Genomic DNA, 20,510 nt, shown 5'->3' on the forward strand with positions numbered 1-20,510 from the left:
CGCCAGCGTGTGCGTGCGTGCGTGCGTGCGTGCCGTCAACAGGTCCGGCGCCAGCGTGTGCGTGCGTGCGTGCCGTCAACAGGTCCAGCGCCAGCGTGTGCGTGCGTGCGTGCGTGCTGTCAGGTCCGGCGCCAGCGTGTGCGTGCGTGCGTGCGTGCCGTCCCCGCGTGCACCTGTCTGCGACGATCCCACGTGCAGCCTCGGCGGTCCCCGAGGCCTGCGGGGAAGCACGCAGGTACTCGGCACACTGGTGTGAGCGGCCTCTCACCCAAGCCCCAGCTGAGCATAGAAGGGGGTCTTCCTGGAGGCGGTGACTCCTGAGCTCACTCTTGAGGGGCACATGTGTTTCAAGCCTGGACGGGATTAGGAAGGAGGGACCCGCACTGTGATCTTTAAACCCTGTGCAGGCTGACAGCGTCACATCATCAAACACTGCCACCCCCACTCCTATCCGAGGACGTCCCAAGAGAAGGGGACTCTCGGAGACCCTGGAGGCAGAGGGGGAGGGGCCGGGAGCCGGCCGGCGCACCAGACGGGGATGGGGAGACCAGCGCCCAGCCTGGCTCCAAGGTTCCCCCCAGGTACCCAGGGGCTCTCCACTGCCCTGCCTCATTGGCCCAGTAGCTGGTCACTCAGAGCCTGTCCTAAGGTATCTCTGCCCACCCCCTCGCCGTCCAGAGGCCGCTCCTGTGCACCCCCACACCCCTGCAAGCACCCCAGCCCAAGTCATCCTGGTGAGCTGCCATCATCACCTTCTTCCTCAAGGCTCTGTCTCGGGTCGCAGCAAGACCTTAGGCTGGACCGGAGGGAGCTGCAGGTCCTGGTGGATGCGCACGCTGGCCATCCAGGAACACTGCCCTTGGCCATGGTGTCAGGGCCTCGGGAGAGGTCTGGCTGGGCCAGGGTGACCAGAAGGGGAGAAAGGCTGAGTAGCCTAGGTGCAGGGAGGTGACTGGGTCCTTGGCCGTAGGGTTGGGACCCCAGGGGAACCCTTGTTCGGTCCACTGGTCCAGCTGAAGCCCAGGGGAACAGCTGGCTGAGCATCAGCAGGTGCCTGTTGGATTTGGGCTGGGAGTCCGAAGGCCTTGGACAAGACAGGGACAAAAGGGAGAGGGAGATGTTGAGGGGAGAGGGAAGTGAAGGGGCTAGAGGTGCACGTGGATTTGAGTTTGCTTTGAGGCAGGACAGGGGAGGCCAGTGGTGATGGCAGCTCTCATTGCTGTACTTACGTGGTAGCAGACAGGCCACATAGCGCTGTGTGCTGGGCGCTTTCTAAGCTTTCCAGATTCTGGCCGATTTACCCCACAATCCTGGGAGATAGGTGCTATTACTCCTCACAGAAGGGGACACTGAGGCACAGGCAGGTGAAAACCTGTCCACAGTCCCATGGTGGGTAGTGCAGAACAGAGCAGCCTGGCTACAGAACCTGAGGTGGGAGAGGAGTGGAAGGGGGGCGTACAGCCCAGGTTTGGGAGGAGGACAGGACCGGGGTGGAGGGGGCGTGGGTGGGTTGCAGGGATGGCATGCTGATGACCCTCACTCAGCCTTCTGGGGTGGGGCGGGAACACCCAGACAGCACTGGAGCATGGGGTGGGTTGTTGCTATGGCAACAGCTGGCTCCATCTCCTGGTGCACTCACCCTCCTTGGAGATGGGGGGGTTCCCTCCTGCCCCATTTCCCGAGCGTGCTGGGAAGTGATGGGTGGTAGCCATCCCTCTGATGTGACTTATTAATGATAATTGGGCCCAATTAAACATTTATTAAATCCAGACAGCTGCAGCCCCTAATGGGCCCTTCCCTGATCTTGGGTGGGCCATCCTGGGGGTGGGGAGTGCTCAGAAGGGGCTGCCCCAGGGGCTCTGGGTTTTAACGTGCCTGGGGCAGCTTTGCTGGCCACGTGGTGTAGAGAAGGGATGTGTGCCAGGCACTAAAGTCTGCAAGAGTAAGAACTAAAATGAAGGACAGTTCCTGCATCTCCCAAGAAGGTCGCTTCGTCAGAGAGTGAGGGGGATGGAGGAGGCAGGGGTAAAGGGGGGGCCCCGGGGGGACGCCGGGGAGTGTGGGTGCCCCAGGGATCCCAGGGACCGACTGGAGGCTGCCAAAGCACGGGTGCCGGTGGGGGTAGGGAGGCCGGGGCGCTGGCCAGGGAAAATAGGAGGCAGTAGAGGAAGGCGGAGGCAGGGAATGTGCACTTCTCCAGGGAGGCTGGGTAAGAGTTGGGGAGGAGAGGCCGCTGGAAGAAGGTCGCCTACCCGCCTTGGGCGCAGGGATCCGGCAGGAAGGTCTGGAGGTGCCAGAGGTGGGTCAGAGCTGTGACCAGGCCTCAGACCTCACCACCCCCCTGTGGTGCCCTCCTGTCCTTGAGTGCGGGGCGGGACCTGGGCGGACCCGGGCGGGAGGAGGCAAGGCTCGGGGGTGCTGGACGCTGCAGCAGCGCGGGAATGGCCCCCCCGGGGATCAGTGAGGGGGTCCGGTGCACACCTGGGACCTGGTCTACTTGTGCCCGAGTTGGTTTCGAGGCGTCTCTGCTCCTCGTTGGGGGCCCACGAGGTGGGTGGGAAGTGGGTGCTCGCCGGTCGCAGAGACGGGGGCCGGTGCCGGCTGCAGGGGCGGGGTGGGGAGAATGTGCTCCCCGGAGAGGCCCTGGGCTGGCGGGAAGCCTCGGCGGCGGGGTCTGCGAGGGGCAGGGCTGCCCCGTGTCCGTGGTGGACGCGTCCGCGGCGGCGGCTAATGAACGGCCGCCAGCACAGCAAGGTCTCGCGGGCGTGGGGAGTGGGTGCGGCGCCCCGCGCCCTGACCCCTTCCTTCTCCCCCACCCGCCCCAGCGTGCCGGGGGATGCTGTGCGGCTTCGGCGCCGTGTGCGAACCCAGCGCGGAGGGGCCGGGACGGGCGTCCTGCGTGTGCAAGAAGAGCCCGTGCCCCAGCGTGGTGGCGCCGGTGTGCGGCTCGGACGCCTCCACTTACAGCAACGAGTGTGAGCTGCAGCGGGCGCAGTGCAGCCAGCAGCGCCGCATCCGCCTGCTCCGCCGCGGGCCCTGCGGTGAGCGGGGCGGGGCCGGAGGGGCGGGGCCGGAGGGACGGGTGGGAGGGGCCTGTGGGCCGGAGGGCGGGGCCGGAGGGGCGGAGGGGAGGGAGTGGGAGGGGCCTGTGAGGGCAGGGGCGGGCCCTGCGGTGAGCGGGGCGGGGTGGAGGGGCGGGGCCTGTGGGGGCGGGGGGGGGGCCTGGGGGGGGGGGCGGGGCCCGTGTGACCGGCGAGCCCCGCCCACAGGCTCCCGGGACCCCTGCTCCAACGTGACCTGCAGTTTCGGCAGCACCTGCGCGCGCTCGGCCGACGGGCTGACGGCCTCGTGCCTGTGCCCCGAGACCTGCCGGGGCGCCCCCGAGGGCACCGTGTGCGGCAGCGACGGCGCCGACTACCCCGGCGAGTGCCAGCTCCTGCGCCGCGCCTGTGCCCGCCAGGAGAACGTCTTCAAGAAGTTCGACGGTCCCTGCGGTGAGCGCGGCGGCGGGCGCACGGCTCAACCTCTGTGGGCGCGCGGCGACAGTGTCCTGACCCCTGCCCTCGACCCCCAGACCCCTGCCAGGGCGCCCTCGCGGAGCTGAGCCGCAGCTGCCGCGTGAACCCGCGCACGCGGCGCCCCGAGATGCTTCTACGGCCTGAGAGCTGCCCTGCCCGGCGGGCGCCAGTGTGCGGGGACGACGGTGTTACCTACGAAAACGACTGTGTCATGGGCCGATCGGGGGCCGCCCGGGGCCTCCTCCTGCAGAAAGTGCGCTCCGGCCCGTGCCAGCCTCGAGGTTGGTGGGCAGTGCCAACCTCGACGTGGGTGGCTCCTTTGGGGAGGGCCGTCTGTTGCTGTGCTCTCGGCATATCCCAGGGCAGGGCTGAAAGATGCTCTGGTCTTTCCATGATCTCCTCATCTCTGTCCCCTAGACCAGTGCCCAGAGCCCTGCCCGTTCAATGCCGTGTGCCTCTCCCGCCGTGGCCGTCCTCGCTGCTCCTGTGACCGTGTCACCTGTGACGGGGCCTACAGACCTGTGTGCGCCCAGGATGGGCGCACGTATGACAATGATTGCTGGCGCCAGCAGGCCGAGTGCCGGCAGCAGCGTGCCATCCCCAGCAAGCATCAGGGCCCGTGTGGTGAGCACCCCGGGGTGGAGGCCAGGCAGGGTGAGGGCTGGTCCTGCATCAGTCCCTGCCCGGATGTCACACGCCATCTTCATCTGTCATGTTCCTCCTGGGGTTCTGGGAGTGGGCCAGTCACTGGGGAGGGTAGAAACCGTGAGCACAGGGTGCCTAGGATCCTGGTAGGGGCTGGTGGGGCAGAGGCAGGGCCTCATGCGGGCTCCGTGATTCCTGCACTCAGCCACATTGTCCCTGCGAGCCTTGTGGCCTGTTCATGTATCTCCACACTAAGCGAATACAGACTGCTGGGGTGGGCAGGCTGGACATGACACCGGGGCCCTCGCTCTTGGGTCACGGGCAGCCCTCAGCCCGTTTGGAGGCAGTGTCTGCGTCAGGACACGGCGGGCCAGGTGGAGACAGTGGCCACCGTGTACCATGTGGGCCCAGCGCCGTGGCTCTGCCTGCCCGTGTCCGTCTTGGTCGGTTCACTCAGCTCTCCCATCTTCTGGTTGTTCTCTCTGCGTCTTGTCTTTTCTCCTTGGTCTTTCCTTCCCTGTCGGGTCCGCCTCTTGTGTCTTCCAGCCTGACCTGCTGGCAGGATGAGGTGCCGTGCCTGCCCGCCAGGAGCCCACAGCTCGAGGTCTGCCCCTGGCGTGGCGGGGGGGTGGCTTGCTGCTGCCTGGCCTTGTGGTCCTCAGAGCAAGTGGACAGACACCTCCTCCCCCGTGCAGCCCTGGGTGTGGCTCAGTGGGGAGGGAGGGCGAGACTCCTCCCACCCACGGAGAGCCTCCCACATCCCCACATGCATGGGCGTCGCGGGGATGCTGGCGGTCAGGGGTCCGTGGCCTGGGCAGGCTGGGGAAGCCTGGCCCTCTCATAGCCTGCTGAGGACGGTCAGGAAGCCCCGAGCTTGCGGGCAACCCCATCCGTGGCCACGCCGGGCCTCCTGGGTGTGTCCCCCCGCCTCTGCCACGTGTCTGTCGCTTTCTCTGCCGTGTTTGCTGAGCATCTAGCCCTTCTCCTGTGTTCTTCCTTCCTCCACTATCGCTTCCCTGGGAGAGGGACTGCTGCGTGGGGCTGGGGGTTTTGCCCACAGGTGAGGGGGCTTGTGGGCCCGCTGAGCACCGGTGTCCTCCGCAGACCAGGCCCCGTCCCCGTGCCTCGGGGTGCAGTGTGCATTTGGGGCGACGTGTGCGGTGAAGAACGGGCAGGCGGCGTGTGAATGCCGGCAGGCGTGCTCGAGCCTCTACGATCCCGTGTGTGGCAGTGACGGCGTCACCTACGGCAGCCTGTGCGAGCTGGAGGCCACGGCCTGCACCCTCGGGCGGGAGGTCCGGGTGGTGCAGAAAGGACCCTGTGGTCAGTGGCGGGCGAGGGGCTGGGTGGGGGCCGTGGGAGGGAGGTTCCTGGTCGCTGTGGTGACGGAGCCGCCTCCGCAGACCACTGCGGGCAGTGCCGCTTTGGAGCCCTGTGCGAGGCCGAGACCGGGCGCTGCGTGTGCCCCTCCGAGTGCGTGGCTTTGGCCCAGCCCGTGTGTGGTTCCGATGGGCACACGTACGCCAGCGAGTGCATGCTGCACGTTCACGCTTGCGCTCACCAGATCAGCCTGCACGTGGCCTCAGCTGGACCCTGCGGTGAGTGGGGACCGGTGGTCCGAAGTCCTGTGCCTTCCTCAGCGGGGCCTGCTGACCCCACCTGGCTCTGTTTCCTGCAGAGATGTGTGGACATGTTGTGTGTGCTTTTGGGGCTGTGTGCTCTGCGGGGCAGTGCGTGTGTCCCCGGTGTGAGCACCCCCCGCCCGGCCCCGTGTGCGGCAGCGACGGTGTCACCTACCGCAGCACCTGTGAGCTACGGGAAGCCGCCTGCCGGCAGCAGAAGCAGATTGAGGAGGCCCGGGCAGGGCCGTGCGAGCAGGGTAGGCCCGGGGATGGCTGGGGAGACTGCTGGGCTCCAGCCTCGGACATGAAGCCCCTGGTTGACGCAGCCCCGCTTCCCTGCAGCGGAGTGCGGCTCCGGAGGCTCTGGCTCCGGGGAGGATGGTGACTGTGAACAGGAGCTGTGTCGGCAGCGAGGTGGCATCTGGGACGAAGACTCAGAGGACGGGCCGTGCGTCTGTGACTTTAGCTGCCAGAGTGTCCCAGGCAGCCCGGTGAGCCCTGCACCCCTGGCTCTAGGGGGGTGGCGAGGGCGAGGCTGCAGCCGCTCAAACTGACACCACCCTCCAGGTGTGCGGCTCAGACGGGGTCACCTACGGCACCGAGTGTGACCTGAAGAAGGCCAGGTGCGAGTCACAGCGGGAGCTCCGTGTGGCGGCTCAGGGAGCCTGCCAAGGTGAGTGGGCGCTGTGCACAGCGTCCTGGGCACAGGGGCAGCGGCCTGTTTCCGTGGGCACACGAGCAGCTGGCATGTGGGTGGCTCGTGTGCACGTGCATGTTGTGCTGTGAGCGAGAAGCCCCAGTATTGCAGGTGCACGTTTGTGTGGGCGTGTGTGGGGGCGTGCGTCCGTCAGTCTGTGGCCGCGTGGGGCTCCACCTGTGGGCGCTTTCTCTGGATGCACGGATCGGGTCAGTGTATCATGAGTGGCACCTGTTGTGGGCTCAGGCACGTACACAGATGCGTCTGCCGTGGTACGTTCACCGCACAGGTTCGGAGGGATGTGGGTGAGTGCGCGTGCTGACGTCTTTAGATGTACATGTCTCGATTTGCAAGGACGCTCATCTGCATGTGCACAGCTCCTCCGTGTGTCACAGAACTGCGTGTCCGTGATCTTTGGGTGTTCTGTGTTCTGCGTTCCTGGGCCTGCGATTACAGACACGTCCTCGTGTGTGATGTGGTGGCCTCATCTGTGATCTCAGCCCCAGGCTCCCAGGCTCCTTTGGGAGCTGGGATCGGGAGGGCTGAGTGGTGATGGTGGGCCCAGGTGGGTGTCCAGCACTGCATGAAGTTTGAGTTCTGTACCCTTCCCTGCAGGCCCCACCTTTGCCCCACTGCCACCTGTGGCCCCCTCTCACTGTGCCCAGACGCCCTACGGCTGCTGCCCGGACAATGTCACCGTGGCCCGGGGCGTGGGCCTGGCTGGCTGCCCCAGTGAGTACCCAAGCTCAGTCCTGACTCAGCCTGGTGCAGCTGTGCGGCCCCCTGACCTCATCCTGTGCTGGCCTTGCAGGTGCCTGCCAGTGCAACCCCCATGGCTCCTACGGCAGCACCTGTGACCCAGCCACAGGCCAGTGCTCCTGCCGCCCTGGCGTGGGGGGCCTCAGGTGCGACCGCTGTGAGCCTGGCTTCTGGAATTTCCGAGGCATCGTCACTGATGGCCGCAGTGGCTGCACACGTGAGTGACGGGGCCCGGGGCTGGCCCTCTTGTCTGTCTTACCCCCATGGCTGTGCCCCTCCTCACCTGCCCAGGCCCTGGCCAGACACACACCTCTCTGGGGCTGGCAGAGCCAGGGTTGGGGCCAGGCTCTGGAAGAGGTGGGGAAGCTTGTCCAGGTGCAGACATCAGATTCTGTGGGTAACCCCCCATATAGGCACCGAGGAATGAGAGCTAAGCAGAGCCCTGGCACAGTTAGGGCTTGAGGAATAGTTCACTTTATAGTGTTACAACTCAATTATTTTCTTTTATGTAATCCTTTACATAATCATGTATTAGTTTATAGAAGTAGAGCTTAAAGAATCTTTTTATATAATTCTACATATGTAATCATATAACAGTTGATAGTATGAGTACCTAAAGAACATTTTGCTACTTATATACCTATAGTTGTATCTTAGTTCATAGTTAGAGGAATGCCTAGAGTGGACACAGTGCAGAGCATGATTTAAGGGAAAACAGTTACACCAGGACAAGAATCCACGGCCCAGGCGGCAGCGTTCAGTATCGTAAAGATACCCGCTGTATGGCAGGCTGGGGGCGAGAGCCACTCCTCCTGATAAAGGAGTTGTGGGACCTTGCTCCAGTTCTTGTGGAAGGTGCCCTCGGACCAGCAATCCACCTTGGTGACTGAACTTTATCAGCTCTTGCTACTGTGCTGCTTGAAAAGCATCTTCCCATAGAACCCATTGGAAGCTGCCAGGAGGTGGCGGTAACCCTGACAGCTCTGTCACTGCCGTGTGACTTAAAGCATCCTCCTATAAATCTTCTTAGAAGTAGCATGCCCATAGATAGAGTGTTGCACACGGCACACTCTTCACTGCGCACGGCCCACCTTCAAGCCTTGGTGACCTAATGGGGGGTGGACCCCTTACTGCACACGGCCCTTGCCTTCATGGGAACGGGCCCCTTGCTGTGCACTGTCCACCTCCTGGCGTAGGTGACCTAATGGGGGGGGACCCCATGTTTTATTGCTCACGACCCTATCACTGTCCTTAAAGATGACTTCACTCACTGCCCTGCCCCCTAACCTATACACAATAAATACTCACACTTCTGGACATTCGGGGCCTCGCCTGACTCCGCTTATAGGTGGCGTGGCCCCCCTCGTCCCCGAGTGCGTTTTACTTTTACGTCTGTGTCCTGTCTCTTTATTTCTCGGATCCTGCGCCTCAGCACAGCAGAAGGCTCACCCCACGACCCTGTGGGGCCTTCAGCCCTACAAGATTCCTCCCCCATTTCCCCCAAAGCCTGCAGCTGCGATCCCCAGGGCGCCGTGCGGGACGACTGTGAGCAGATGTCCGGACTGTGCTCCTGCAAGCCCGGGGCGGCCGGGCCCAAGTGTGGACAGTGTCCAGACGGCCGTGCCTTGGGCCCTGCGGGCTGTGAATCTGGTGAGTGAGGGCCAGCGCTGCCCTGGGGCTTCATGGGCTGGGGTGAGGCCACCCGAGCTACAGGGGTTTCCCACGCCTGTGCCCCAGACGCCTCTGCGCCTGGGACCTGTGCGGAGGTGCGCTGTGAGTTCGGTGCGCTGTGCGTGGAGGACTCCGGCTCGGCCCACTGTGTCTGCCCGACGCTCACCTGTCCGGAGGCCAATGCGTCCAAGGTGAGGGGTGTGGAATTCAGAGGGGGGAGTTGGGAGGGGCCTCGCCCTGAGCACCCTGTTCTGCGCCCCAGGTCTGCGGGTCAGATGGAGTCACATACGGCAACGAGTGTCAGCTGAAGACCATTGCCTGCCGCCAGGGCCTGCGCCTCTCTATCCAGAGCCTGGGCCCGTGCCAGGGTGAGGCCTGACAGGCACCGCCCCAGAACTGACCAGGAAGGCCTGACGCTGCCCTAAGTCCAGCCCCACCCGCCCTGAGTCACTTGATCCTGTCCCTCTGCCAACCGGTCCCCCCACCAATCTCCCTCTCCCTGCAGAGGCTGCTGCTCCCAGTACTCACCCGACATCTGCCTCCGTGATCATCACCACCCCAGGGCTCCCGAGCCAGGGACTGCCGGCCCCCCCCAGCGCCCTCCCGCTGGCTCCCAGCAGTACCACACACAGCCAGGCCACCCCTCCGCCTTCATCGAGACCTCGGACCACCGCCGGCATCCCCAGGACCACTGTGTGGCCCGTGCCCCCCACGGCACCCTCCCCTGCACCCAGCCTCGTGGCGTCTGCCTTTGGTGAATCTGGCAGCGCTGATGGAAGTGGTGACGAGGAACTGAGCGGGGACCAGGAGGCCAGTGGGGTTGGCTCTGGGGGTGAGCAGGGATCTGGACTTGGGTGGTGGGCGGGCCCAGAGAGGCTCTGCCAGGGCCTGGGCTCAAACGTGGGCTCTGCAGGCCTCGAGCCCTTGGAGGGCAGCAGCGTGGCAACCCCTGGGCTGCCCATCGAGAGGGCTTCCTGCTACAACGCCCCTTTGGGCTGCTGCTCGGATGGGAAGACGCCCTCGCTGGACGCGGAGGGTTCTAACTGCCCCGGTGAGTGGGTGGCTGGGCGAGGGGAGTGAGGAGCAGCCTGGGCTCCGCCGGGGCGCTGGCCCCTCGCCCGGGCAGCAGGTCAGTGCCGGGGGTTATGGTCTTGGGACTCGGCCCCCACAAACACGTGCGTGCCCGGGACCCCACGCCTAACCCGTCTCTCTCGTTGCAAGCCGGCGTGGCACCCTGCCCCGAGGAGTCCGCCTGGTAACTGACGCCAGCCCTGCCCTGGGGTCCTCACTAACCTCATGGCCATCTGACTAACAGCCACCCTCCCCTGCACCATGTGGCCCACTGCCGGGGCCTGTGCCGGGCCAGCCTGGAGGCCAGGCAGATGCCAGGCAGGGCCTCACTGCCCCTCTCCCTCAGCCACCAGGGTGTTCCAGGGCGCGCTGGAGCTGGAGGGCGTCGAGGGCCAGGAGCTGTTCTACACCGCGGAGATGGCCGACCCCAAGTCCGAGCTGTTCGGGGAAACAGCCAGGAGCATCGAGAGCGCGGTAAGACGGCGGAGGCACCGCGCCCCCCAGCCACGCAGAGTGGCACCAGGCAGCCAGCTGGCGCGGCCCCTGAGTCCTCGCCCACTGCCTGCCCACAGCTGGATGATCTCCTCCGGAATTCAGACGTCAAGAAGGATTTTCGGAGCGTCCACCTGCGGGACCTGGGGCCTGGCAGAACTGTCCGTGCCATTGTAGATGTGCACTTTGACCCCAGTGAGACCCCAGCCTGCACCCCTCCTGGGAGGCAATGGGTGGGGGCTGCCCGGGGCTCTGTGGCGCTCAGCGCTCCGTCCTCCCCAGCCACGGCCTTCAGGGCCCCCGACGTGAGCCGGGCCCTGCTCCGGCAGCTCCAGGTGTCCAGGCGCCGGTCCTTGGGGGTGAGGAGGCCACTGCAGGAGCACGTGCGATTTATGGACTTTGGTGAGTGCCAGGCCGTGTGCCACGGCTTACCGACCCCGCCTCTGCCCCTGTCCACGCCCCCACCCCTTCCTGGCGCTGCTCCTAGGAAACCCTAACGGCTCCCTGTGCCCACAGACTGGTTTCCTGCATTTGTCACCGGGGCCACGTCGGGGGCCATTGCTACAGTAGCCACGGCCAGAGCCACCACTGCGTCCCGCCCCCCACCCTCTGCTGTGACCCCTCGGGCCCCACACCCCAGTCACACACGCCGGCCCGTCGGCAAGACCACGGCAACCCCCACCACGCGTCGGCCCCCCAGCACCGCCCCCAGCCGTGTGCCCGGACGCCGGCCCCTGCCCCCAGCCCTCCAGCGACCTCCCAAGCTCTGTGAGTCGCAGCCCTGCTTACACGGGGGAACCTGCCAGGACGGGGCCTTAGGCGGGGACTTCACTTGCAGCTGCCCGGCAGGCTGGGGCGGCGCCGTCTGTGAGAGGGGTAAGGGTGTCCTCTGCAGGGGAGGGTGGGGGCACGGATGGGGGTGGGGCTCGACAACCATCAGGCTTTGGGTTGGGGGCAGCGGCCTGGATTAAGGGGCGGTTTCGGGTAAAAGCGGGGAGTCCTTGGAGCTGTTCCAGCCGGCTCTACCTGTTGCCCTTGCAGTGCTGCAGGCCCCTGTGCCGGCCTTCGGGGGCCACTCCTTCCTGGCCTTCCCCACCCTCCGCGCCTACCACACGCTGCGCCTGGCACTGGAATTCCGGACACTGGAGCCTCAGGGGCTGCTGCTGTACAATGGCAACGCCCGGGGCAAGGACTTCCTGGCTTTGGCGCTGCTAGATGGCCGCGTGCAGCTCAGGTGGGCGGGGAGGGGCGGGGCCAGGGGTCAGCTCAGGTGGATGGGGCGGGGGCCACGTGCAACTCAGGTGGGCGGGGAGGGTGGTGGGGTCGGGGCAGCTCAGGTGGGTGGGGCGGGGCCAGGGGGGTCAGCTCAGGTGGGTGGGGTGGGGCCACGTGCAGCTCAGGTGGGCAGGGAGGGCAGGGCCAAGTGCCCTTCAGATGATTGGGGCGGGGGCCGGCCAGGCCGGCGATGGTCCTGAGCACCTGCTTCTGCCCTCAGGTTTGACACAGGCTCGGGGCCTGCGGTGCTGACCAGTGCGGTGCCGGTAGAGCCGGGGCGGTGGCACCGACTGGAGCTGTCGCGGCATTGGCGCCGGGGCACCCTCTCAGTGGATGGTGAGACCCCCATTCTAGGCGAGAGCCCAAGTGGCACCGACGGCCTCAACCTGGATACAGACCTCTTTGTGGGCGGTGTACCTGAGGACCAGGCTGCTGTGTGCGTCCCCTGGAGGGTGGTGTGGCCCCAACCCTGACCCCCGCCCTTTGGGGTCTCTGTGTGTGAGGTGGCTTTGCCTGTGGCCCCTGCACCCTGACCCAGTGCCCCTCCTGGTGGCAGGGTGCTGGAGCGGATCTTCGTGGGCACCGGCCTGAGGGGCTGCATCCGTCTGCTAGACGTTAACAACCAGCGTCTGGAGCTCAGCGTTGGGCCCGGGGCTGCGGCCCGAGGCTCTGGCGTGGGCGAGTGTGGGGACCACCCCTGCCTGCCCAACCCTTGCCATGGCGGGGCCCCATGCCAGGCCCTGGAGGCTGGAAGTTTCCACTGCCTGTGCCCGCCTGGCCACTTCGGTGAGGGTGGGGCCAGAGTGGGTGGGGGCGGGACCCCGGGGCCTGTGGATGGTGCCCAACGGATGCCATCTTCCTCCACCAGGGCCGACCTGCGCCGAGGAGAAGAGCCCTTGCCAGCCCAACCCCTGCCATGGTGCGGCACCATGCCGTGTGCTGCCCGAGGGTGGCGTCCAGTGCCAGTGCCCCCTGGGATGGGGGGGCACCCTCTGCCAGACAGGTCGGGGCCGTGGGGCTCAGGGAGGCGGGTGGGGAGGTCAAACGTGTGGGCGGGTACTGTCCAGGTGACATCGCAGTTAGGGTGCGGTTCTAGTTAGGTTTTGAGTTAGTTTCCACGTGTGGCCGGCAGGGGGTGCAGGAGGCCCTGGGGGTCAGGACTGAAGCCTGGGTGGCTCCCTGCAGCCTCGGGGCAGGACGGCACCGGGCCCTTCCTGGCTGACTTCAACGGCTTCTCCCACCTGGAGCTGAGAGGCTTGCACACCTTCGCACGGGACCTGGGGTCAGTGGGTCAGGCGCGGGGGAAGGGCCGGCCCCCACCTGCGTCTGTCCTGTTGGGGACAGCGAGACACTCCGACTCCCTGTGACCCCAGTGAGAAGATGGCGCTGGAGCTGGTGTTCCTGGCACGAGGCCCCAGCGGCCTCCTGCTCTACAACGGGCAGAAGACGGACGGCAAGGGGGACTTCGTGTCGCTGGCGCTGCAGGACGGCCACCTGGAGTTCCGCTATGACCTGGGCAAGGGGGCAGCGGTCATCAGGTGGGCCGGCGAGGGTGACGCTTCAGGGCCTGGGGCACTGGTCCAAGGCCAGGCGCCAACAGGTGTCTTGGGCCCCGGGCAGGCAGGTGGCTGGCGGCGGCCAAAGCCCACTCACCCTGCCCCTCCTCACCAGGAGCAAAGAGCCCGTCACTCTGGGCGCCTGGACCCGCATCTCACTGGAGCGAAACGGCCGCAAGGGTGCCATGCGTGTGGGTGACGGCCCCCGCGTGCTGGGGGAGTCCCCGGTGAGTGCCCGGGGCCGTGAGGGGACCCGCTGCCGCCTGCCCCTCCTCCTCCGGGCAGCGGCCCCGCCCCCGCCAGCGCTCACGGAGCTGTTTTTCTGCCCTGTTCTCTTGGCCGCCTGTCCTGTCCTCTGCCTCCTCTGCCTCCCTGCTCTCTGCTCTTGCTCTGCAACCCCACCCGCTCTTCGGAGGCCAGAAATCCCGCAAGGTACTGTCGGCCTCATCCGTTCCCCATCTCCGACGCCGCCTCCCTAGGGTAGCTTCTCCCCACTAAGGACCCTGCCATGTCTGTGTGATTAACACTGCCCCCTAGATAGGCACTGGACGGGGGCGTGCAGGGGCTGGGCCTGGGTCTGCACAGCGGGTGGGCTCTGCACAGCCCTCACCAAGCGCCCCCACAGGTTCCACACACAGTCCTCAACCTGAAGGAGCCGCTCTACGTCGGGGGGGCCCCCGACTTCAGCAAGCTGGCCCGTGCTGCCGCAGTGTCCTCTGGCTTCAACGGCGCCATCCAGCTGGTAAGTGGGGATGGGGCGTCCCACCAGGGCCTCCGGGGTGGGCAGGGCGGCCGGCGGGACGAGGCTCTCACCCTGCCCCTGCAGGTCTCCCTGGGAGGCCGCCAGCTGCTCACGCCGGAGCACGTGCTGCGGCAGGTGGACGTCACATCGTTTACCGACCACCCCTGCACCCGGGCCTCAGGCCACCCCTGCCTCAACGGGGCCTCCTGCGTCCCGAGGGAGGCGGCCTACGTGTGCCTGTGTCCAGGGGGATTCTCGGGGCCACACTGCGAGAAGGGTGAGCCGGGCCCAGGGCAGAGGGCAGAGGCTGGACGGCGGGAGCCCGGGAGCCCATCCTCACCTGCCGGTCTCACAGGGCTGGTGGAGAAGGCGGCGGGGGACCTGGATGCCCTGGCCTTTGACGGGCGGACCTTCATCGAGTACCTCAACGCTGTGACTGAGAGGTAACGTGCCATCCTCCGTGGGCCGCCTGTGCCGCCCGTGCCCGCGGGGCGACCCCCACACACGCCCTCTCCGAGGCCAGGAGGGAAGGCCCGGGGCTGCCGCCTCTGTCCTCTCACTGTCTGTCTCTTTGTTTCCAAGCGAACGGGCCAATGAGATCCCAGTGTGAGTAGAGCCCGGCGCTGCCTGCTCCCACCCTCTCCCTCTCCTCCGATCTTCCTGGGGAAACGGGCCTGAGCCCCCCAGCACCTGTCCATCCCTTGGGGTGCAGGGTGGGGGTTGGGTGCCGTTTTGCAGCAAGAGGCTGGTTCCTGCCTCGCAAGTGCAGCCGATCCTCCCAGCACGCAGGCCGAGGGCCGCCCCACGGCCACCCCGCCACTGAGGCTGCACGCACGTGTGCATGTCTGTGCGTGTGTGAACATGCAGGTGTGATGTGTATGTACACTTCTGTGTATATGGGGTGGACGTGGTGTGTGTGTGTACATATGTACATGTGTGTATGTAGGGAGATGTGTATATGTGTGTGAGAACATGCAGGTGTCTGTGTGTGTGTCTATGTGTATGTGTCCCTGTGTGTATATGTGGGGGGAAATGTATATGCGTGTGAATATCCAGGTATGTGTCCGTGTGTAGGTTTGTGTCTGTGCAGGTGCGTATGTCCGTGTGTAGGTTTGTGTGTATGTCCGTGTGTAGGTTTGTGTGCATATAGGTGTGTGTATATGTCCGTGTGTGTGCATGTAAGTGTGGGTGTGTGCATGTAGGTGTGTGTCCATGTGTAAGCCTGTGTGTATGTGAATATGCAGGTGTGTGTGTAGGTTTGTGTGAATATGCAGGTGTGTGGTTTGTGTGCATGTAGGTGTGTGTCCGTGTGTGTGTGAATATGCAGGTGTGTGTGTCCAAGTGTAGGCTTGTGTGCATGTGAATATGCAAGTGTGTGTGTCTGTTTAGGTTTGGTAAATATGCAGGGGTGTGTTTTTGTGTGTAGGTTTTCGTGCATGTAGTGTGTGTGAATATGTAGGTTTGTCTGTGTGTGTTTTGTGTGAATGTGCAGGTGTATGTCTCCGTGTGTCCCTGTATGGTTTGTGTGAACATGCAGGTGTATCTCCGTGTGTTTGTGGTTTGTGTGAGCTTGCAGGTGTGTGTATGTGTGCAGGTTTGTGTGAACATGCAGGTGTGTGTCTCCGTGTGTCTGTGTAGGTTTGTGTGAACATGCAGGTGTCGTGTGTGTGCAGGTTTGTGTGAACACACAGGTGTATCGTGTGTGTGTAGGTTTGTGTGAACATACAGGTGTGTATCCGTGTGTCTGTACAGGTCTGTGTGAACATGCAGGTGTGTCTCGTGTGTGTGTGTGGTTTGTGTGAACATGTGTGTAGGTTTGTGTGAACATGCAGGTGTGTGTCTCTGTAGGTCTCCGTGTGTGTGTGTGTGTGGTCTGTGTGAACATGCAGGTGTGTGTCATGTGCATGTGTAGGTCTGTGTGAACATGCAGGTGTGTGTCGTGTGTGTGTAGGTCTGTGTGAACATGCAGGTGTGTATCTTTGTGTGTGCAGGTTTGTGTGAACATGCAGGTGTGTGTCTCCATGTGTGTGTGCAGGTCTGTGTGAACATGCAGGTGTGTATCTCCATGTGTGTATGCAGCTCTGTGTGAACATGCAGGCATGTGTGTGTGTGTGCAGGTCTGTGTGAACATGCAGGTATGTGTCTCCGTGTGTGTGCAGGTCTGTGTGAACATGCAGGTGTGTATCTCCATGTGTGTGTGCAGCTCTGTGTGAACATGCAGGCGTGTGACTCCGTGTGTGTGTGCAGGTCTGTGTGAACATGCAGGTATGTGTCTCCGTGTGTGTGTGCAGGTCTGTGTGAACATGCAGGTGTGTGTCTGTGTGTGTGTAGGTGTGTGTGAACATGCAGGTGTGTACCTCCGTGTGTGTAGTCTGTGTGAACATGCAGGTGTGTATCTCTGTGTGTGCAGGTTTGTGTGAACATGCAGGTGTGTGTCTCTGTGTGTGTGTGCAGGCCTGTGTGAACATGCAGGTGTGTCTCCGTGTGTGTGCAGGTCTATGTGAACMTGCAGCTATGTGTCTGTGTGTGTGTGCAGCTCTGTGTGAACATGCAGGTGTGTGTCTCCGTGTGTCTGTGTAGGTCTGTGTGAACATGCACATGTGTGTCTCCTTGTGTGTGCAGGTCTGTGTGAACATGAAGGTGTGTGTCTCCGTTGTGTGTGCAGGTCTGTGTGAACATGCAGGTGTGTTTCCACGTGTGTGTCTGTGTGCAGGTCTGTGTGAACATGAAGGTGTGTTTCTCCCTGTTGTGTGTGTGCAGGTCTGTGTGAACATGCAGGTGTGTATCTCCATGTGTGTGTGCAGCTCTGTGTGAACATGCAGGTGTGTTTCCGTGTGTGTGTGTGTGTGCAGGTCTGTGTGAACATGAAGGTGTGTTTCTCCCTGTTGTGTGTGTGCAGGTCTGTGTGAACATGTAGGTGTGTATCTCCATGTGTGTGTGCAGCTGTGTGAACATGCAGGTGTGTGTCTCCGTGTGTGTGTGTGTGCAGGTCTGTGTAGACATGCAGGTGTGTGCCTCCGTGTGTGTGTGTGTGCAGGTCTGTGTAGACATGCAGGTGTGTGTCTCTGTGTGTGTGTGTGTGTGCAGGTCTGTGTGAACATGCAGGTGTTTATCCGTGTGTAGGCTTGCGTGCATGCACACATGCATGTGTGTCCCTGGCATCTGAGCCCCGGGTCTCCACTCCATGCCACCCTATACCCATCTCCTTGATCTCTGCTCCCATCCGTGGCTGTGCTCTCCCACTGTTTGCACGTGGGTGTCTGTGCCGTCACATGTCTGCACACGCATATTATGTGTGTCCCTGCTGGGGCTCTGGTGGGCGGGCCAGTGATCTTCAAGGTCATGCGTGGTTTCTGTGGGTGCCTGCTCCTTGCACCCCAGTGTTGAGGAGGGTTTGCATTGGGCTGCCTGTTCCCTGCTCACCCGCCTCCCTCTCTTCCTGCTTCTAAGCCCCAAAACTCTGGATTCCGGGGCCCTTCACAGGTGAGCATGTGGCAGCAGTACCTGCAGACCCCGGCTGGCCCGTCTGTCCTCCCGCCCCACGCTCATCTCTGCCAGGCTGCCCCATCTCCATCCGTCTTCTCCCTCCCACTGTCCCTGTCTGCCCACCCGCGACCCCTGGGTCCCATCACCAGCCCTTGTGGCCTCCACAGCTGAGGCCCTTGTCCTCCTGCCCCCCGCCCCCCGCCCTGCTGCCACCTCTGGGAGGCCCTGACCCACCCTCTGCCCTCCAGTGAGAAGGCGCTGCAGAGCAACCACTTTGAACTGAGCCTGCGCACAGAGGCCACACAGGGGCTGGTTCTCTGGAGCGGCAAGGCCACGGAGCGGGCAGACTACGTGGCGCTGGCCATTGTGGACGGGCGCCTACAGCTGAGCTACAACCTGGGTTCGCAGCCCGTGGTGCTACGCTCCACCGTGCCCGTCAACACCAGCCGCTGGCTACGGGTCGTGGCACATAGGTCAGTGGGGGACTCAGCATGCCAAAGATAGTGGGAAGTGCTGCCCAGACTCGCCCAGCTGAGCTGTGCCCAGTCACTCGTGGCCCGGGGTCAGGGAGGACACGCTTCGCTCCCGGAACTGAGGTCACTGCCAGCAGGAGAAGGAAGGGACGAGCGATGCGGGGAAGCAGTGATGGGTTTCCTGGTCTGAAAGGCATCCCTGCCCTGCCACATGCTGCTGGGGCCGTTCTGGTGTGAGCCTGGCGTCGCCTCCAGCAAAGCCTGAGCTGCAGAAATGTCCCTGGCAATGGCTCCTGGTGCTCTCCTTGGGGTCAAGGCCACTCCCTCATTGCCCCCAAGGGTGACACCTGGGTGGTCCCCCGGGCTGAGGCACCTGTGAGGCATAGGAAGGATGCCGGACTTCGGGTCTAGAAGAGGTAGAGGGAGCTCTGGCCCCTGATAGTCCCCCCTCCTGTCCTCCAGGGAGCAGAGGGAAGGTTCCCTGCAGGTGGGCAATGAGGCCCCGGTGACCGGCTCCTCCCCACTGGGTGCCACGCAGCTGGACACCGATGGAGCCCTGTGGCTTGGTGAGAGTGTGGGGGAGACTGTGGAGGGTGCCCGAGGGTCTCCTGTTACCCGAGGGACAGACTCCACCCCCAGGGCCAGCCTTGAGTCAGGACAGCATGTAAGCTGGCAGGCTGGGCCCCTTCTTCTCCAGTACCGTGGGGTCAGGAGGCGAGGGCCTGTGTGTATACCCCCGGGGACCACCTGCTCGTGGGGTACCAGTGGGTCCCTGTGCCCATTGGCATCACCGAGTCGCAGCTGGTGACTCCCGCTGTCTCTGCTGCAGGGGGCCTGCCGGAGCTGCCTGCGGGCCCAGTGCTGCCCAAGGCCTATGGCACGGGCTTCGTGGGCTGCCTGCGGGACGTGGTGGTGGGCCAGCGCCCACTGCACCTGCTGGAGGACGCCGTCACCAAGCCAGAGCTGCGGCCCTGCCCCGCCCCGTGAGCTGGCACAAGAGCCCCTACTCCCCGCTGTAATTATTTTCTATTTTTGTAAACTTGTGGCTTTTTGATATGATTTTCTTGCCTGCGTGTTGGCTGGAGGGACTGCTGGCCCGGCTTCCCTTCCGTCCAGGCAGCTGTGCTGCAGACAGACCTGGTGCCAAGGGACATGCGGGCAAGGTGGCAGCATGGAGGGCTGGGCGTGCATGGCAGCCTTAGGACGCACCCCCTGCCTCTGGGCACCGAGCCCCCGCCTTGAACTGTGCCTCCCCCATGGCATCCCCGCCTGCCGGGAAGCAGCTGAGGCTCCCGAGTCACCCTCACTCTGTCTGGCTGTGAGGTCTGATGGGGCCCTTCCTCTGGGTGCCCCCAAGGGGCTTTCCAAGCTCCCACTCGAGCTGCTTCTCCCTGTGTGTGCTCTGGGCCGCGGCTGGCCTTCTTCCGGGCTGGCTAGACCCCAGGGCCTGGCCCTGCCTGGGCCTCCGGGGCCAATACTGTGACTTAGAAACAATGTTACCACTGGCCAGCTCCAAAGTCCTGCCCCTGCTGCCTGCGCCAGCCCCAGGAAGCAGAGGCCAGACCAGGGCCGACCTGGGTGCCGTGACCCTCAGCTCACCCCGCCCAGCCACCCAGGCACCCTGGATGTGGCCGTGTCCCTCTGCCATACCCCAGGCCCTGTGAGGAGTCACTGAGCAGAGCCCCTGTAGGATGGGGTTGGCCTCTGCTGCCTGCCTGGGCATCTGGGCCTGGGCATCTGGGCCTGGCCACCTGCCGTGTTCATGTGTTTGTTTCATTTGACCCCTGGAGTGGTGGGGCCCATCCTTCCCGTGTCCGCCGAGAGCGGCTGAGGGCTGCCTCGCTGCAAATCCTCCGTCCTGCCCCAGGGATGGTCACCCTTGTCTCAGAAAGACCCGGGCCAGCCAGTGTCTGACCCACGTCAAGGAGCAGGTGCAGGGCTGGCAGGGATGGCTCTGAAGCCAGAAATGCCTTAAACTGCAACGCCCTATCCTGTCTCCGCCTTCAGCCCCAGCCCCAGCCCCAGCCCAGTCCTCTGAGGAGCAGGACCAGATAAAGCGGGCAGCAGGGAGGTGGGGCGCCGTGTTACTAACTCCAGTATGTTTGTGTCGATCGCTGTGAAATAAAGTCTGAAAACTTGTGTCCATCCTCACCAGAGCCCTGGCCTGCTGGCATCTCACTCAGCTTTGTGGTGGCAGCGAGCTGAGATTGCACCACTGCACTCCAGTGTGGGCCACAAAGCCAGACGCATATCTCCAAAAAAAAAAAAGGAAAAGGAAAATAATACCCAAGAGCTCCACGCACAGGCGGGCCCGTGCGTCTGGACATCTGCTTTCTCAGCCTTTCGTCACTTGGTTCTCTGGGGACACGCTGAGTGACCCTGTGTGCCTGGCAGGTGTCAGGGAGGAGAGGGTCCAGGATCGGCAGCACACACAGGTCTCTGGTGGTGGGTGGTGGGGGGAGCAGACTAATTTTGGGCTTCTGGAAAGGTCCAGGGAAAACAG

At 63.9% G+C, this 20,510-nt stretch overlaps 1 protein-coding gene across 6 annotated transcripts in view; it reads left to right on the forward strand.

The window, feature by feature from the left end:
* AGRN (agrin) overlaps positions 1 to 20,145 on the forward strand; it is a 43,648-nt gene extending 23,503 nt beyond the window's left edge. The window contains exons 3-38 of one of the 6 annotated variants that reach the window (XM_032262032.1): positions 2,826 to 3,041; positions 3,270 to 3,494; positions 3,575 to 3,799; positions 3,936 to 4,142; positions 5,268 to 5,486; positions 5,567 to 5,761; positions 5,842 to 6,042; positions 6,128 to 6,276; positions 6,353 to 6,458; positions 7,098 to 7,214; positions 7,294 to 7,458; positions 8,748 to 8,891; positions 8,979 to 9,103; positions 9,175 to 9,280; positions 9,418 to 9,744; positions 9,826 to 9,963; positions 10,330 to 10,457; positions 10,556 to 10,670; positions 10,758 to 10,877; positions 10,992 to 11,351; positions 11,517 to 11,709; positions 11,971 to 12,186; positions 12,307 to 12,536; positions 12,619 to 12,753; positions 12,936 to 13,032; positions 13,124 to 13,288; positions 13,422 to 13,533; positions 13,727 to 13,738; positions 13,932 to 14,048; positions 14,133 to 14,325; positions 14,404 to 14,491; positions 14,631 to 14,654; positions 17,499 to 17,531; positions 17,783 to 18,007; positions 18,470 to 18,573; positions 18,837 to 20,145. In XM_032262032.1, coding sequence (XP_032117923.1) covers positions 2,826 to 3,041; positions 3,270 to 3,494; positions 3,575 to 3,799; positions 3,936 to 4,142; positions 5,268 to 5,486; positions 5,567 to 5,761; positions 5,842 to 6,042; positions 6,128 to 6,276; positions 6,353 to 6,458; positions 7,098 to 7,214; positions 7,294 to 7,458; positions 8,748 to 8,891; positions 8,979 to 9,103; positions 9,175 to 9,280; positions 9,418 to 9,744; positions 9,826 to 9,963; positions 10,330 to 10,457; positions 10,556 to 10,670; positions 10,758 to 10,877; positions 10,992 to 11,351; positions 11,517 to 11,709; positions 11,971 to 12,186; positions 12,307 to 12,536; positions 12,619 to 12,753; positions 12,936 to 13,032; positions 13,124 to 13,288; positions 13,422 to 13,533; positions 13,727 to 13,738; positions 13,932 to 14,048; positions 14,133 to 14,325; positions 14,404 to 14,491; positions 14,631 to 14,654; positions 17,499 to 17,531; positions 17,783 to 18,007; positions 18,470 to 18,573; positions 18,837 to 18,994 — 5,690 coding nt within the window. In that variant the 3' untranslated portion in view covers positions 18,995 to 20,145. The remainder of the gene's footprint in view (positions 1 to 2,825; positions 3,042 to 3,269; positions 3,495 to 3,574; positions 3,800 to 3,935; positions 4,143 to 5,267; positions 5,487 to 5,566; positions 5,762 to 5,841; positions 6,043 to 6,127; positions 6,277 to 6,352; positions 6,459 to 7,097; positions 7,215 to 7,293; positions 7,459 to 8,747; positions 8,892 to 8,978; positions 9,104 to 9,174; positions 9,281 to 9,417; positions 9,745 to 9,825; positions 9,964 to 10,329; positions 10,458 to 10,555; positions 10,671 to 10,757; positions 10,878 to 10,991; positions 11,352 to 11,516; positions 11,710 to 11,970; positions 12,187 to 12,306; positions 12,537 to 12,618; positions 12,754 to 12,935; positions 13,033 to 13,123; positions 13,289 to 13,421; positions 13,534 to 13,726; positions 13,739 to 13,931; positions 14,049 to 14,132; positions 14,326 to 14,403; positions 14,492 to 14,630; positions 14,655 to 17,498; positions 17,532 to 17,782; positions 18,008 to 18,469; positions 18,574 to 18,836) is intronic. The other 5 variants (XM_032262036.1, XM_032262035.1, XM_032262034.1 and 2 more) reach the window with 5 other exon arrangements.
* Positions 20,146 to 20,510: the final 365 nt, after the last annotated feature.

This window comes from Sapajus apella, unplaced genomic scaffold, assembly GCF_009761245.1.
Source record: "Sapajus apella isolate SASKATOON/1434 unplaced genomic scaffold, GSC_monkey_1.0 scaffold127, whole genome shotgun sequence".
Classification (NCBI taxonomy): domain Eukaryota; kingdom Metazoa; phylum Chordata; class Mammalia; order Primates; family Cebidae; genus Sapajus; species Sapajus apella.